This window comes from Vulpes vulpes, chromosome 15 (genome assembly GCF_048418805.1).
Source record: "Vulpes vulpes isolate BD-2025 chromosome 15, VulVul3, whole genome shotgun sequence".
NCBI classification, from domain to species: domain Eukaryota; kingdom Metazoa; phylum Chordata; class Mammalia; order Carnivora; family Canidae; genus Vulpes; species Vulpes vulpes.
Genome location: NC_132794.1, coordinates 42,778,316 through 42,795,410, shown reverse-complemented (window position 1 = coordinate 42,795,410; position 17,095 = coordinate 42,778,316). Strand labels below are relative to the sequence as shown.

Genomic DNA, 17,095 nt, shown 5'->3' with positions numbered 1-17,095 from the left:
TGGCATTAACTTCAAGGTCAGTCAGTAAAGTAATAAAATTTAATATTTTAATTGAATTGTAATTGCTTTCCATTGATACATGAAAGTAAAGTAAAATAGATGTCAGCTCTGCAAATTATGGTTCTTCCTCCTAATTAATTTCTTAATTCTGCACGGAGTTATCCAGTGCCTAGGTCTTGTTGTGGGTTTATTCATCCACCCAGCTTCCATCAAGGAATATCTGTAAGACATGATTAAATGACACCTAACGGTGTCAGGATTTAATGTAAATTTTTTCTGAACTTTCGAGAAAAATTTGTTAGTAACTTTTAAGTAACTTATTTATGTATTTGAGTTAAAATTTACCATAAATATAACAGCATGCTGGGGTTTATGGATTGTAATCATCTTCTTTGTTAATATTGATATTTATATTAACATTAATAAATATAATCTCAATGATTAAAAAGATTTTCATAGGGGAGATAGATCCCTGGAGACTTGCATTCTCCCACTTGGTGATTCAGGAGGTAAATTAAGTAGACTGTTAGGGTTTTGGGGAAGCACAGTTTATGTCCATTCATGACCCAGGCTTCACAAGGAAAGAGACACCCAAATTGAATGAATCTAAAAAAAGAAACAGCTTTTTCAAGGACTGGGATTAATTGAAGCTTTTAGATAAAGTTGAATTTCATTGAAAAAGCCCATGAATTACAGCCCCTCAAAGAATTTCAACATAATGCAATTTTATATAAAATAAAATGGGAATGATGGCATTACAAAGATTAGGATAGAGATTTTTAAATTATACTGAAATTGTATTGGGTCTAGATGCTGGGGTTTATTTAAAGAAAGAGAAGATTATATGCATTCTGAACTGACTACATATACCAGTTAAATAGCTATTGCTTAAAAATTGAAAATAGAATGAATGTATAACATAGCTTAAAAATTACTGAAGTATTGTTATACACTCTTAGACTTTAAAATGGTTCTATATATGGGGTGCCTGGCTGGCTGAGTTGGTAGAGCATGCAACTCTTGATCTTAGGTTTATGAGTTCAAGCCCCACGTTGGGTGTAGAGATTACATACATACATACATACATACATACATACATACATACATAAAATGACTCTATGGTATAGAATATGTGTGTAATAGAATATAATACAAATATATTGGTATATGAGCATGTTTAGTTGTACTTAGAAATATAAGTGGATTCTTATTGGTAAAACAAACTGAGAAGTTATTAATGTTGTCTAACCTTTGTGTTAAATTTTAACTCAAACATTGACTTCATTATTTAAACTGTCTCTTTTTAAACCATTTGAAGCATAAAAGTTAAAAATATGTCCAATGATAAATATATTTTTTATACTAATCTGACCCTGACCTTGTATTCTCAATTATGAAGAATTCAATTATGAGAGACATTCAAGAACATTAGAATTCTCCATGCATATCATCTAGTTAAAAATACTCAAACTTGGGGTGCCTGGGTAGCACAGTCAGTTGAATGTTGATTCTTGGTTTTGGCTCAGGTTGTGATCTCAGGATCCCGAGGTCTAGCCCCACATTGGGCTCCATGCTCAACAGAGTCTGCTGGAGATTCTCTTTCCCTCTAAAATAAATCTTAAAAAAAAAAAAAAAAATACCCAAACCAAAAATACATTAGATAAAAGACATCCTCAAGCTTAATAATTGTAGATAAGCTAACAGTTTATTCATGTTAAGGTATTTGTTTCTCCAGATCCTTGTTTTAAAAGTATTTTAATATTAATCTTGTTCCATTTAGAGAAATTAAATATCATAAGGACTGTAATACAATGCTAGAATGTTTCTAAATAAGGAAACTTGTTCAAAAATATGTGAAAGTGTAAGAAATTTAAATATTCAATCTTTCATTACGTTTATAAAAATAAGCTATGAAGAGTTTTCATTTGCATGTAGTTTAATATTTATGGAATCATAAGTGTTCTAGGCAGTAAAGATTTCTTGAGAAGAGTTGCATATCTGAGTATATTCTGGGATAAGATGAATAATCTTCCTACCACATCCCTAGCTAATATCATCCCACATGCAATAGTCTCAAGTGATTTAGAAGAGATCTCTGAGATCAGAGTGGTTTTAGGCCATTGATTTCTCAAAGAGAGTAGTTTGAATTGCTGGTGATCTGGATCTTATCCAAGAAATATTTTTTAAAAATATTAGAAATTTCATATAGGCATGTCATGGGCAGTGATCATGAGATCCCCAATAATTTGTTACTTTCTAATAAATAGAAAAGTGGAAGCAAAGACAGATTGCACAAAGGATCAGGTGAAGGGGACTCAAGTTGTCACAATGTATATCACATACAGTGTTGATTTAAATAGAAAGATCCATTCAAGAGAATCTGTAGACTATTATATTGAATCTAGACAGTTTCATTGTAAAACCTAGACACTTTCCAGAAAATAAGTATAGTCTATTCAAATAGTATCAAATCATGAGATAAGAACTTTGAAGTCATTGTCCATGCCAAAGAAGCCTACCAAAAAAAAAAAAAAAAAAAAAAAAGGCGCCTACCAAAATCACCAGATATAACCTCTGATAAATTTACAGTGTGTCAAAATTGTTTATTTCTCAGGTCTTGCCATTGTCTTGGTTTTATATGTCCAGTGAGATCATCTATTGCTTTGTCTATGAAATGTTACTGAGTGGTTGTCTTTCCTGTGTGAAATGTCTAAAGCATTAGACCATGAATCATATCAGTACCTACCACACTCACTAAACATGACATAGGCCCTTTTACCATACTATAAACACTTATACATGCAACTTATTTCATTATTAATTGAGAAAAAAGAAATGTAGCTCTTTTATCTTAGCTATTTATAGCTTTACAATAATATTTTACTGTAGTTAAATGGTCTATAATGTGTTTCAGGAAAATATTTGAAAATCTTCTTTAAGTTTTAAGTTTTGATTGAACATTTTTAGTGCCATAGAATATTCAGTGCTTAGCTTAGGAATAAATAAATTGAAAATATTTCTGTGACTATAATCAATGAGTTTTTAACGTAGTGTACCTGTGTGATTCATGTGGAAAAAAATGTGCCCAGTGTGGCTTATGTTTGCATATTTTACTGACTCCTACCTAAAGGCAAACCAAATTACCTTATCCATCATGGAATACAGCAGTCGCTGAAATGAAATGCAACAACTATTTCTATATGTTAACAGTTTAGAGCTGAGACTTGATGATTCTATAATGAATTAAAAGACTACAAGAAAAATGGGAAGATCATCAATATGATCTCCCAGTGGTTACCTTGTAAAACCATATGCTCTTAAATTCCCTTCATGACTTTTAGACAGGCATTTATTTATTCCCAGATCCTTACAAAGAAGAACAAATTATTAGATTCAATCATGAGAGACTTTTAAAATGACATTAATGCTGTGTAGACTAGTGCCCAAGTGCTGAGTGACATAGGTTATGTTGTTTAACCACTATGTAAGAATCAAGGAATTGGAAGGAAAGATAAAAAGGGACTTCCATTCATGCTGACCTTGAACGCTCATGATTTAAGTTTCCCACATTTCTGGGACAGGTGGCTCAGTGGTTGAGTGTCTGCCTTCTGCTCAGGGTGTGATCCCGGGATCCTGGGATCGAGTCCCACATAATTTGGCTCCCTGCAGGGAGTCTGCTTCTCCCTCTGCCTATGTCTCTGCCTGTCTCTCTGGAATAAATAAATAAAATCTTAAAAAAAAAAAATAAGTTTTCTACATTCCCACCCCAAGCCTGCAATAATAGATGAATATATGAAGGAAAAGTATTAAAGACATAGCTGTACTAGAAAACATTATAAACATCTCTGTGAAATAGAATTAAGTATACACAAAATAGTAAGCAATAAGCAATACACTTAACCATGGGGCTGTAATACAAAGGGTTAGGAAGCAGGCAAAAGCAATTGGGAGGTTTTAATCCTGGCGGAAAGCAGAGACTGAAAGTGTACCATTTGAGGAAGAACTTCAAAGAGATAAAGAAAAATAAAATATTAAAGAAAAACAATCAATTAGAAAAATAAATCACAATGAAACAGCATCAAGGTGATGTGAAAAGTAACCAATTAGAAATACTAGAAATGAAACATATAGTTCACTTAAAAAAGAAAAAAAAAGTTCAGTGGGCAGAATAAACTATAGGTGAGCCAAGTAAAATAGAGAATGAATGAAGCAGGAAAAAATAATTGACCCAAAAGACAACATAGACAGAAAAAAAATTAAAGAGCAATTTAAAAATATGCAGGATAGATTGGGAAATTGCAGTATTTGTGTAATAGATGTTTCAGAAAAAAATTAGAAGGAAAGGCAGAAAAAATATTTGCAGATACAAGGACTGAAAATTTTCTAGACTTGAAGAAAAATATAAATTTGAGAATTCAAAGTGTATATTAGGTAATATACAGTATAAATAAAAGTAAACACCTACACACATTATATTAAAATTACAGAATGTCACAAGTACATTGAAAACTACAATTTAGCACAAAAAAAAAAATATTCCTTGTATGGGAACCACTATTAGACTGCATAAATCTTATTAGGAATGACTAATTTCTAAAAAAGTAATTAATATATTGCAACTAAACTATTATTGTAATGAGAGTGAAATAGAACATTGTCAGACATCTAAAACCTACGAGATTTTACCACTTACAGATCTTCAGTAAAAAAATAAAAATAGATTTCAGAGAAATAGACTGAATTCCAGGAGAAATGAATGAGAAACAATTGTGAAAACAGACATTATAAAATATGTGGGTGGGCTTAATTTTTCTCGACAAAAATGATGGAACTAAAAGTTAACACAGTAATAATAACTGAAACAGTGGGACTTATTTAATATCTAGTGAAAACATGGTAAATTCTCTCACAAGAGTGCTAAACAAATTGTTAAATTTATATTCTAAGATTCATAAGAAAACAAACACAAAAATCCTTTCAATACAGCATGAGGCAGAAAATAAGGAACAAATATGTATAAAGCTTAATAAAACAGGAAATCTATAAGATGATAGAAACAGGTCCAGACATATAACATAAAATGTTAAAAATGTAAAATAATTAAACTCCATTCCTTAGAGTTGTCTTTATAAGATAGGATAAAATTTTTAAAAATCCAATTATTTGTAGTTTATAAGTGGCATCCAAAACAAAAGCACACAGAAAATTTGAGAATAAATGATGAAAAAGTATATGCCAGTAGAGTATTAACAATGTGAAGCTGGTGTTGTAATATTGGTAAATAGAATATTAGATAAAAATCATATATGGAGATGAATAGGTCATTACTTGATAAAAGGAATAATCTTATAAAAAAGTTTTAGAAATTGCAAATGTATATGCACATAACAACATAGATCTCAAATACATAAAATTTTTTCAGAAACCTCAATTTTGTTTTCCATAGTGGCTGCAAAATTTAGTAGTCCCATCAACAATACACAGAGGTTCCTTTGTCTCCACATGCTCACAAATACCTATTTCTTGTGTCTTTTATTTTAGCTATTCCAACAGGTGTAAATTGATACCTTATGGTTTTGACTTGCAATTCCCTGATGATGATGTTGAGCATCTTTTCACCTGTCAGTTGGCTATCTGTATGTCTTTGAAATAAATGCCCATTTTTAAATCAGATTATTTGTGGGGGTTTTTTGGTGTTCAGTCGTGAAAGTTCTTTATATATTTTGGATATTAACCCCTTACTAGATCTAGCATTTGCAGATATCCTACTTGGTACTTCCCTTTTTGTTTTGTTGATGATTTCCTTCACCATGCAAAAGCTTTTTATTTTGGTGTAGTCCTAGTAGTTTGGTTTTGCTTTTGTTTTCCCTTCCTTAGGAGACATACTAGAAAAATGTTTCTATAGCTGATGTCAAAGAAATTACTTTTCTTCTAGGAGTTTTATGAATTCACATCTCACATCTAGGTCTTTAATCCATTTTATTTTTGTATATGGTGTAAGAAAGTGTCCAGTTTCATTCTTTTTCATGTAACTATCTGGTTTTCCCAGCACCATTTGTTAGAGACTGTCTTTTCCCCATTGTATATTCTTTATTTTTCCCTCCTTTGTCATAGATTAATTGACATTATTGACCTCATGGGTTTATTTCTGGGCTCTCCAATCTGTTCCCTTGATGTATGTAACTATAGATCTGTGTTCCATTGGTCTATATAACTCTCTTTTGTACTAGTACCATACCGCTTTTATCACTAAAACTTTGTAGTATATCTTGAAATCTGGAATTGTGATACCTCCAGCTTTGTTCTTCTTTCTAAGATTGCTTTGGCTAGTTGGGGTCTTTTATGGTTCCATATAAATTTTAGGATTAACTGTTCTAGTTCTGTGGAAAATGTTACTGGTATTTTGATAGGTATTGCATTAAATTCGCAGGTTGCTTCAGGTAGTATGGACATTTTAACAGTACTGGCTCTTCCAAACCATGGTCATGGAATATCTTTCCATTTGTTTGTATCATGTTCAGTTTCTTTCATCATTGATTTATAGTTTTTGAAGTATAGATCTTTTACTTCCTTTGTTAAGTTTATTCATAGGTATTTCCTTCTTTTTGGTGCTATTATAAATGGGATTATTTTCTTAATTTCTCTTTCTGCTATCTCATTATAAGTGTATAGGAATGCAGCAGATTATTTGTGTTTTAATTTTGTGTCCTGCAACTTTACTAAATCCATATATCAATTTTAGCAGTTATTTGGTGGAGTCTGTAGAGCTTTCTATTATATAGTACCATGTGCCCAAATGCCCATCTACTGGAAAATATAGAATTAAATTCTGGTATATCCATATAATGGAATAGAATACAATAGAAAAAAATGAATGGACCAGAGCCATAGTAATTGATGTAAGTAAATCTCATTAACAATGTGAATTGAAAAAAATCAAGTTAAAGATTATATCATTCATTTAAACATTTAATATTCATGACAATACTAAATATTGTTTTGATATATACATTTGTTAAAATTATAAAAGCATAATTAGTAACTCACCAACTTCAAAAGAGTGGTTACCATGTAGAGGGTAGAGGATACAGATTAAGAGTAGATATATGGTGATGTTCTATTGTGATGGTAGTGTTTATTTCTTTAAAGAAAATGTGTAGAGGAAATATGGCATGACATTAATGCTTATTAAATCTGACTACATGGTTATTTCTTTCAATGTATTTCATTTACTTATTCTAAATACTGAATTGCTAAGTGATGGTAGAAGTAAAGGAACTGGACAGTCAGGGACTAGTTCATCTACATGTTTACCCATCTCCTTGTAATTATAATTTTAGTGAATATACCATGAGAATAAGATGGCTGTGAAGGGTGTTGACACGAAGAATCTATCTAGTACTACTGGTCTGAGTTGTTTGCTCTGAGTTTCATCTAAAAATACTCAGTGACGGAAGAGTTCTCAACCTTCGCCTGACTTCCCTTCTTCTGATATGCGATGATAAGAAATACCATGTTACCAAAAAAAGGCATCCAACTAGAAGCAGAAAATTATTCATCAGTTTATGTATTCTAAATAATATAAGCCAATAAAAAATAAAAATAACTTATTTAAATGAGGTTAACCAATACATGTATTATGAATGTAAATATATAAATGTATTGTAGATATAATATCTAAAATAAATTATTTCATTTCATAACAGATTTGTGATATGACTTTTTCTTCCCTGTCAAGTTAGTTTTGGTATGTGGAAAGAATGTATTGCCCATACTTCTCTGCTTATACCTTATTACCTACATAAATTGTACTAATAGTTGGACATCTTTATCTAAGATTGTGCACATATGCTGTTGGTTCAATAATGATTAGAGTTGTCTCCATCTTGGCTTGGAAAATACATTATCACACAAGTGGTCATTGAAATGAAATGTCATTTAATTTGATAAGACAATTATTTGTATCCATATGGTGTCCTATGAAGTGAATTAATTATATAAGCATATTTGTCTACTACTCTTCTATTTCCTACTCTTATTCTCTAAGAATTTTGATGTTTAGATAAAACAGAGATACATAAGAAAACTGTTGTCCATGTAAAATAATAGTTAAAATACCAAGGTATCTTTGAAATGATACCTGTTTTTCCATTCAAATTACAGTTGCTCAAAAATGAATTAAAACCATGAATCTGGAAGTTGACACAGTGCAATGAAGTGATTTGATATGAAACTTATTTTTCAGGAATAAGAAAACCAGTTACCCAAGGGAAATAGAAAAATAAATACTAGCAAAATACGTCTTACTTTAGGATCAGAGCAATTTAAAATATAAAAATTTAAAATAAAAACATTTCCTATGCAAGGAGAGGCAAAGGGAAGGGTAATGTGTCTTTAGACTTACAATCTGATACTTATCTTAAAAAAAATTAATCTTTCTTGGCAGGTTTAGATCCAGATAAGCATCTTGGAAAAACTCTGGATCAAATGGAACCTTATCTCTTAGAGGTAAGAATTTATATTATTTCTCAAACCATAGGCATCTAAAGGAAGAAAAAAATTAGGCCGTGATACGATGATTATAAAATGAATTTTATTTTGGAAAAACTCTAATAACATTCATGATATAGTTTGGTAAAAAAAATTAAACTTATGATGGATATGGAAATGTCTAAAATTAACGATGAAAATCATTCCCAGCTTGTTAGTCTGAATAAAGGAGTAAGCTATACCTAAAAGGAAACTTACTCTGTCAGAAGATTTCTTTTATTAACTTAATTTCTTTTATTATGGACACTGTATACTATGTACTATATTCCTAAAGTAGCTGATGGTCTCTGTGATCAGATGCTTTTCAATCAGAAATATGAGTAGGAACTTCCTTCAGAGATGATCTAATCTAACCTTTGTCTTTTACCAGTTAGGAAATTAACTTGCAGAGTAACAAAACATTATTTTAAGGTTTCAAGTAACAGCTGTTTAACCCAAAAAAAAAACAAAAACAAAAAAACCCCAGCTGTTTAACCCATACCATTGTCAAATCCTAAACATGTTCTACATTTTAAAGAAAGATTTAGTTATTTTCAATCTTTCTGTTAACTGTTATTATTATATTCTGGGAGAATTTGGGGGCAAATATTATTCATATGGCAATGACAACTAAAGACGTATAATGATGAGAGTATTTTATTTCACAATTATGTTGAAAAAAAAAAGAAAATTACCCTATTTCTATGAAAGAACTGAACTCCTCTAAAAAGTTCTCATCTTCCCCTTCCCTACTCTTACATTTATCAACATTTTCTCTGGACATTGTTAATACAATTGCTGTGATGGGGTAGCAGTTACCTTTATTAACGTTATGATTTTCACATTGTCTTTCAGTTATTTGCACTTGATTATTTTATGGTTTATCAATATGTACCAAATGCTTAGAAATCCCTGAAATGTTCATTCTTTTTTTCACTAAGCATCAGTAAATGTCTTATATATGTGAGGCAAATAGCAAAGATAAAAATAAAAATGAAATGAGCATATAATTGCGACAAATTATATTTGATTTCTAGACAGTTTGATGTCACTTATTTAAGTTGATCAAATGGACATGGTTGCTTTTTATGCTACTCTTATAGGACTTTGCTCATGGCAATTTGTGCTATAGCTAACCTTGTATCTATGTTCACATCTATTCCCTATCATCAGATTAAATTTTGCTTCTGAAAAAAAACAATGTAGATAAATAATGAAATTAAATTTATGGGAGTAAAAGAAAGAGAACTTCAGAAATGAGAGACTGGGTCTTTGGCAAAAGAGCTTTTTGTAAGCTGTTCCATAAATTTAAAGTTATGAGTTCAGGTGTCAAACATGCAGAAATTCTTTGTAGAATAGGCATCTAAGGCTTTGGGATTGCCATGATGTCGATTATGAGTTAACCTGAATGTTATCATAGAATATTTAAACACAAAAATTGCAGAAATCATTTTACTGAATCTTCAGCATGGCCTGGCAATCTTATGTGGCTGTAGAAAAATTACCTACCCATTCTCTATAATGGCTATTTCAGTCCTTCTCTACTCTCCTCAGAATCCAATCCGCTTCACTTTTCCCCTCACTTTTGATTGGATGGTTTGTTTCTTTCTTCACAAAGAGAAAATAGAACCCATCATACTGGAAATCCCTCTGCCCCTGAGCACAACCCCTGTTAACTGCACCCAGGCATATTTTTGCCTCCTGTAACTGGGAGAATCACAGTTAATAATTCACATCATTATTGAAACATGCCACTGTCTCTCCCATTCTAAAGATTCCCTCCCTCCACTCTAGTTAGTCTTCTAGCTACTTCTCTTCTTTGCTTCAAAGCCAAAAATTTCATACATGTTATCTATGTTGATGATCAGTGCTTCCTCTTATCTCAGACACCTTACATACCTGGAGTCTGGCTTCTCCTTCTACCTCTAAATGGATACAGCTCTGACCAAGATAGCCATGATCTCTATCTTGCCAAACCCAAACAACACTTCTTAGCCCTTATGTAACAGTTATAAATACTCCTTAAAATGCTTCCATCAGCATCCATGATGCCACATTCTCCTAATTTGTCTCCTTTTGTTCTGGTCACTCTTAGTCTCTTTTGCCAGTTCCTAGTCTAGGCCCCAATTTCACTCTGTCACCTTTTTCTGGGTGATCTCAATCACTCACATAGCTTTAAAGAATAGCTATATTCTGGTGACTCCCAAATATTTCTAGCCCAGATTTCTTTGCTAAGCCCTAGTGCCCAGTGGCAATGCAAATTATATCTCCACAAACTTGATTGTTGCCTTTATATCCATCACTTTTTGCCATTCCTTTTGTCATCACCTTAGGTCAGTGCCTGTCACTTCTAGAGTATTATTTGACAACTCCAAATTTACCTCTACCTTCTATTTTATTTTCTAAAGAATTCGTTTTTCTTTCTGCTTCAAGGTAACTATTCTAATCTATTCTACTGTAATTATGTCACTCACTTTAGAACTTTGAGTCCCCTATGCTTACTGGCTAAAATCCAAAAAATTTTTGTAAGGTTTTATTTATTTATTCATGAGAGACACACAGAGAGAGAAGCAGAGAGAGACACAGGCAGAGAAGCAGGCTTCCTGCGGCAAGTCCCATGCAGGACTCAATCCCAGGAACCTGAGATCATGACCTGAGCCAAAGGCAGACACTCAACCGCTGAGCCACCCAGGTGCCCCAAATTCAAATTCTTTAGAATCCACTTTCCCTCACATACTCTGGCCAACCCATTAGGTGGTCTTGTCTGCTCTATCTCCAGAATATATTCTAAATGCAAGCACTTCTCACTGTCTCTGTTGCTACCACCACAAGATAGTCATCTCTTGTCTGGAATACTTTATCAACCCTTAATTGGTCTCCTTACTTCCACCATTGCCCTGTTATGATCCATTATTCATACAGATGCCAGAGTAATTTTTTTAAGTGTACATCGAATAATATCACTGCTTTGTTTAAAATTTATATAGTTTCTCATTGCAATTATATTAAGATCCAAATTCCTATGAGATCATAACTGGTGAAACTATATATGATCAGCATTCTCTCAATTTTTCAGGCTCATTTTCCACTAGTCTCTATCTCACTCACTAAATCAGAGCCACAGATTCCTCCTTATTACTGAAATATTCACCCTTAGATGCTTAAATGAAAAAATTTGAGAAGCCAGAATTTCAATAAGAACAGAACCTTTAATACCCTCAAGACATTTTCTAATTCAAAAATTGGTACAGGGATACCAAGAAGTTGAGGAGAAAACTCCAGCAGAGAAGCTGAGTAGAGCTTTCAGTAGCTTCATAGCACCAAAGAGACAAGAATTGTAATTTAGGGCAAACCAAAGTGGAGTGGGACCTGTTTAACCCTCCAGGTATTCAACTGCACTCCTAATTGAATTATATCTTAGGTGTAAAGGCAAACCAGAAATACTCTAGCCCTTGCAAATACTTCTATCCAACTTTGAATCATACCAATCCTAGACTGAGTTAAAGTGATCTGGTGCTAATCGTATTGCTTCACCTTGGAAGAGCAGATAGTTAAAATGTGGTGAGTGCCCATTATGGAATACATAATACATAAGTCTACAGTTAGAAAAATATATTCAGTATGTGTATAGCAGCAGAGTTGAATGCATAAAAGTAACATTGAAATGAATTAAAAATATAGGCGCACAGAATAATAATACATTTCAAAAACAGATAAAAGATACACATTAAATACTTCTAAATTTTTGCCTGTGATAAGGAAAAAAGGGATAAAGTATACAAATAAATCATAATTAGAAAAAAAAGCATAAAATACCTACATATTGGTGAAAATCTGAGATATAATAAGGCATGGGGAACTAAAGAAAAACACATTTTTTTTTTTCTGTCCTGTGATGCATGCAACTAATATTTTGGTGTATTCTGTAATGGTTTATTTCCTAAGAGTTTGTTTTTTCACACAAGTTTACATAGTTAAGTAGTTGTACATATTTTATTTACAAACTATGTTGACTATACATATAGTATGTGTCCTTTTTTTTCTCCTAGCATTATGTCATATTTTCTTGCATAACTGAATATAGTTAGAAAATACATTAATTAATGGCTGTGTGGACTCCATCATATTTATATCCTACATATCCTACATATGAACGTATTATGACAAATTGGAAATATTTATTTCTAAATTATTATAAACAATGTTACTTATTTTTAAATTGTAATAAACAGTGTTATGATTATGTTCTTTTCTAATAAATCTTCCAATACATTTCTTCAGAGAAATGTATTTCTTATTACTTCAGAGAAATTCCTAGGACTATAATTTCTGGATCAAAAAATATAACTTTAAAGATTGTAGATTTATTACTCTAAATTAACTATGGAATAATCTTAGTTATTGCTTCTTAAGCTTCTGCAATTTCCTAAAATTATCATCTGATAAGTGAACAAATGGATTCTAAAATTATCTTATCCTTTGAGTTTTTCCCCCAGGACTATTTTCCCATTGTTCAAAAAAGTAGATGAATTTTAATATAAAAGTTGCATCAAATTTTAAAGGTTTAGAACTGTCCCTTATAAGTTTGTTCAGAGTATTCTTATTTTTATGATATTTTATAATATTTGTTAAAGTTCATCTTCTCAAATGGGTCTTCAATAAATTCGTGCTTTACCTACTTTTATAGTAAAGCTGTGTATTTATTAAGTGCTTGCTAAGTGCCATATTCTGTGCTAAGTGCTTTTTATGGATTTTATTTTATCAGCTAACTTACGAGATTGTGACTATTGATATTTACATTTTCTAGATGAGGGATCATTCAGAGGGTGAGTTACTTTCTCCATGGTCACACAGCTGAGAAGTAGCAGATGTTGAATATCTGCTTAAATCCCTCTGATTTCAGAACCTATGTTCTTTTGTATTCTTAAAAATCATTTTGAGGATTAAATAATTATATCATTTTCTTAACTTTAAGGCATAAAATAAATGGTCTTTAATTAGTAGTAATACTCTTGGTTTTAGCAGCAGCTGAATGTCATAAAGGTGATGGTTGAAGCCATGGAGTGCATGGGCTATATCCCAGGGAATAAATTGATTATGAAGAATGTATTACAGAGGATCATGAGGAATATTTATAATTTAGGAGCAGCAGGAATGAGTTGGAATAGCATGCCACATAAAAATTTGAAAAGGTTAAGGTCATTGGACTCTCCCAGCAAACTGCCATTCATGCTGAGGTGCCAGTGAACACAGCCACCATCCATCCAATTTCCCCATGCAGAAAGCTGGCAATTTTCCTTAATACTTTCCTTAATGACTTTAATAACTTTCTTCACTCCTCCATTCAGTCAGTCACTTATTCAGCTTCCTAACAATATGTCTCAAAATACCTGCCCTCACCTCTTTGTCCTCATTGCTATTTCCCCAGTTCAGGAAATCTTTACTCCCTGCCTAGATTCCTCCAGCAACTTCTCAGTTCTTTGTGCTTCTTGACTTTCTTTCCTCCAGCCCATTCTCCACTGTGCAACCAGAGTGTTTGCACAGATAAAAGATAAATCTGATCCATTCACTTTTCTGCTTAAAACCTATCATGGTTTCTCACTGACCTTAGGGTAATGACTTAGCATGACTTATGCAGCCCCATAAGATCTGTTCTCTTTCTAGTCAGCCTCATCTCATCATTATTCATCTAGTTATGATCCAGTTTTGCCATACTTACTTAACTTTCCAGTACCCATCATGTGCTCTGGGACTTAACGTATACTTTTCCTTCTGGAACAGTCTTTACTTCTCTTCTGTTTTCTCTCTCTCCTTCGGCCCTTTCTTCTCTCCCTTTAGCCTTTCCTGGCTAACTCATCCTTCAGATATCAGCCCAAGTTTTACTTTAAGAAGCCTTTGGGTTCCTTCTGGTTAGGTACTGTCCTTTACACTCCCCCAGCATCTCATGCATGCACCAAACCAATCACTACCCTTTATTGCAATTGCTTGTTTACCTTTCTGTCTATATCTCCAGACAATAAGCTGCTATTGGCAGGATTTATATGTCTGTTTCCATCATTATCCCAAGCACCTAAAACAATACCAAACCTATAGTAGACATTCAATATATGCTTCTTGAATAAGTGCTATGAATGATTATATGCAGCATGAAATTATTTTGTATGTTAAGCATATCATTTATAAAATGAAATTTTAGCAGTTATTATAAACCTCATAGCTTTCTATAGGTGGTGAGAGGGATGAAGTGTGATTTGATTTGAGTTTTTTTATTCTAATTTTAAGATGACAGATAAATGAAACAGGTTTAAAAGAAGAAGAATCTTGATTTAATAAGAAATTCTCCCAATTGGGTTTATTATAATCTTCTAAAGGGATAAAAATCAAATGGAAACCAGGTGCCCTTAAGTTTTTCACTTCAATAATCAGTAGCATTCAAATGGAATTATTATGAATATGAATATTCATCTATATAAATAAGTATGTCAGAAAAAAAATAGAATCATATACGTAATTTCCTTTTTATTTACTAGGAATTCACTTTTTAAATGTTCAGACTCCAAGACATTCTTATAATCCATGAAATGACCCAAGTCAGCCACAGCTGTTTGGTATGCTTTTTAAAATGCTCATCTTAACAACAGTTAGATGGCAAACCAATGTTCACTTTCCCTAAAAGCTTTATCTAAGAGAGAACATAGCACAATTTAGATATATGTGAAGTAATGAACATGCTTTTATGCAGTTTATTATATTGTGTAATAAGTAAAAAAATGGTCTTGTTTTATTAATAATCCAACTGGTTAGAAAACAGCAACATACTTCTTTTCAACTGTTCCTTTAGAACTTTTATTTTATCTATTATATTAGCTTTATATCTTTGTATTCATACAGCGGTTGGGACCAAATGTGGATATCAGACAAAGTAGTATGTGTGTTAAGCTTACCCAGTAGTCAGCTAGTCCAAATCTTTTTCTATATAACATTTCCCAAATGGCTCAAAACAGGGGGAGGGAGGATTAGGAGGTTGGGGGATAAGACATCACTGATTCAGTGGCTAATGTGATAAGGAAAACATTGAGTATCACGTGTGCATTTTATTTATTACTCTTTCAGATTTCCAACACCAGAGGATAAAAATGCAATTTCTTAGGGTAGAAAAAAAGAAGTCAGTAACTTTCTCTGTCCTTTTACTTGGTAATTCTGATTAGCAGTGGCTTTATTTCTGGTTCATATTAAACCTATTAGTTTATGTTGATCAGGCCCTTTTCTGGGAGCATGCATGCATGAGTATTTGGACCATAAGTAGGGCACCTAATTGGTCACTGAGTACTGTCTGCTACACACTGCTGAGAAGGAACTGGAGAGAGTCTAAGGGATTTAGAAAATAGCCTCATGAGAAAAAGTCACACATGAAAAATTTCAAGTTCAGGATGGTACATATTGATACAGTACAGAAATACATCACAAGCCAGGATAAGGTTGTTCCACAGACAATAACAAGAGCAATTCCTTTTAAGTGGAAGAGAAAAAAGCTAAATATTGGAGTTTGTCACTTTGTATTTCATTTTATAAAATGTATTATGTTTTTTTCAGATAGTCAAGATCCTTTTGAATTTTATTTTATCTACTGTATTGATTTTATTTTTTTTAAAGATTTTATTTATTCATGAGAGACACACAAAGAGAGGCAGAGACACAGGCAGAGGGAAAAGCAAGCTCCCCGCAGGGAGTCTGATACGGGACTCAATCATGGGACCCCAAGATCACGCTCTGAGCTGAGGCAGATGCTCAACTGCTGAGCCACTCAGGCGTCCCTTTTGTATTGGCTTTATATCTTTTATCTGTGCAAAAGATGGGACCAAATGGCTGAAGTGTTTGACTGTCTACAGAGTTTGATTTTTATTGAATAGGTAATAGTCACCAAAAAGTTTTAAGCAGATGAGTGCCATTTATTGTTAAGGAAAATTAGTATGATGATGATATATAGGAAAGATTGGGAAGTGTCAAAACTAAGGAGGAAGATAAGAGATGACTGTAATAATAGTTCAAGTGTGAAGTGATCATGAAGGATGTTAGAATGGAATACATTTGTTTACTTTGTCCTTCTTATTCACTGCCATACGCCTAGCATTTGGAACAGGATATGGCATTTAGTAAGTACCAAGTAAAGATTTGTTGATTCAATAAATGAATTAATGAAAAAGTTTAAAATGTAGGCTCTGTTGCAGAAAGAATGACAGAAAGAAAGGAAGGAGTTAAGTTCTTCAGTATTTCTAGCTTTCAGTATGAATGAACAATTACAGAAACAGGGAATTGAGCATTACAGAAATAGGGAGAAATGGTTATAAGAAAAAAGAATTAAGAAATTTGTTTTATTCATGTTAAATTTAAGACAAGACTCCCAAATAAAACACTCAATAAGAATTTTGAGTGGGGACTAATATATGGGAGAGAGATCATGAGCTAAGATTTTTGCTTTGAGAACCATTTGCATAGAAGTAGTCAATATAGAAGTGGTCATGATCCTCAAAGAAAGGAGTACGTAGATAAAAGAGCAGAAGGCCCA

The 17,095-nt window shown here is 32.5% G+C and overlaps 1 protein-coding gene across 8 annotated transcripts in view; it reads left to right on the top strand.

Annotated features, from left to right (window-relative positions):
* The window catches only part of DPH6 (diphthamine biosynthesis 6), a 151,483-nt gene that overhangs the window by 119,575 nt on the left and 14,813 nt on the right, over positions 1–17,095 (top strand). For all 8 annotated transcript variants that reach the window (XM_072738210.1, XM_025998422.2, XM_025998423.2 and 5 more), the window contains exon 6: positions 8,447–8,508. In XM_072738210.1, coding sequence (XP_072594311.1) covers positions 8,447–8,508 — 62 coding nt within the window. The remainder of the gene's footprint in view (positions 1–8,446; positions 8,509–17,095) is intronic.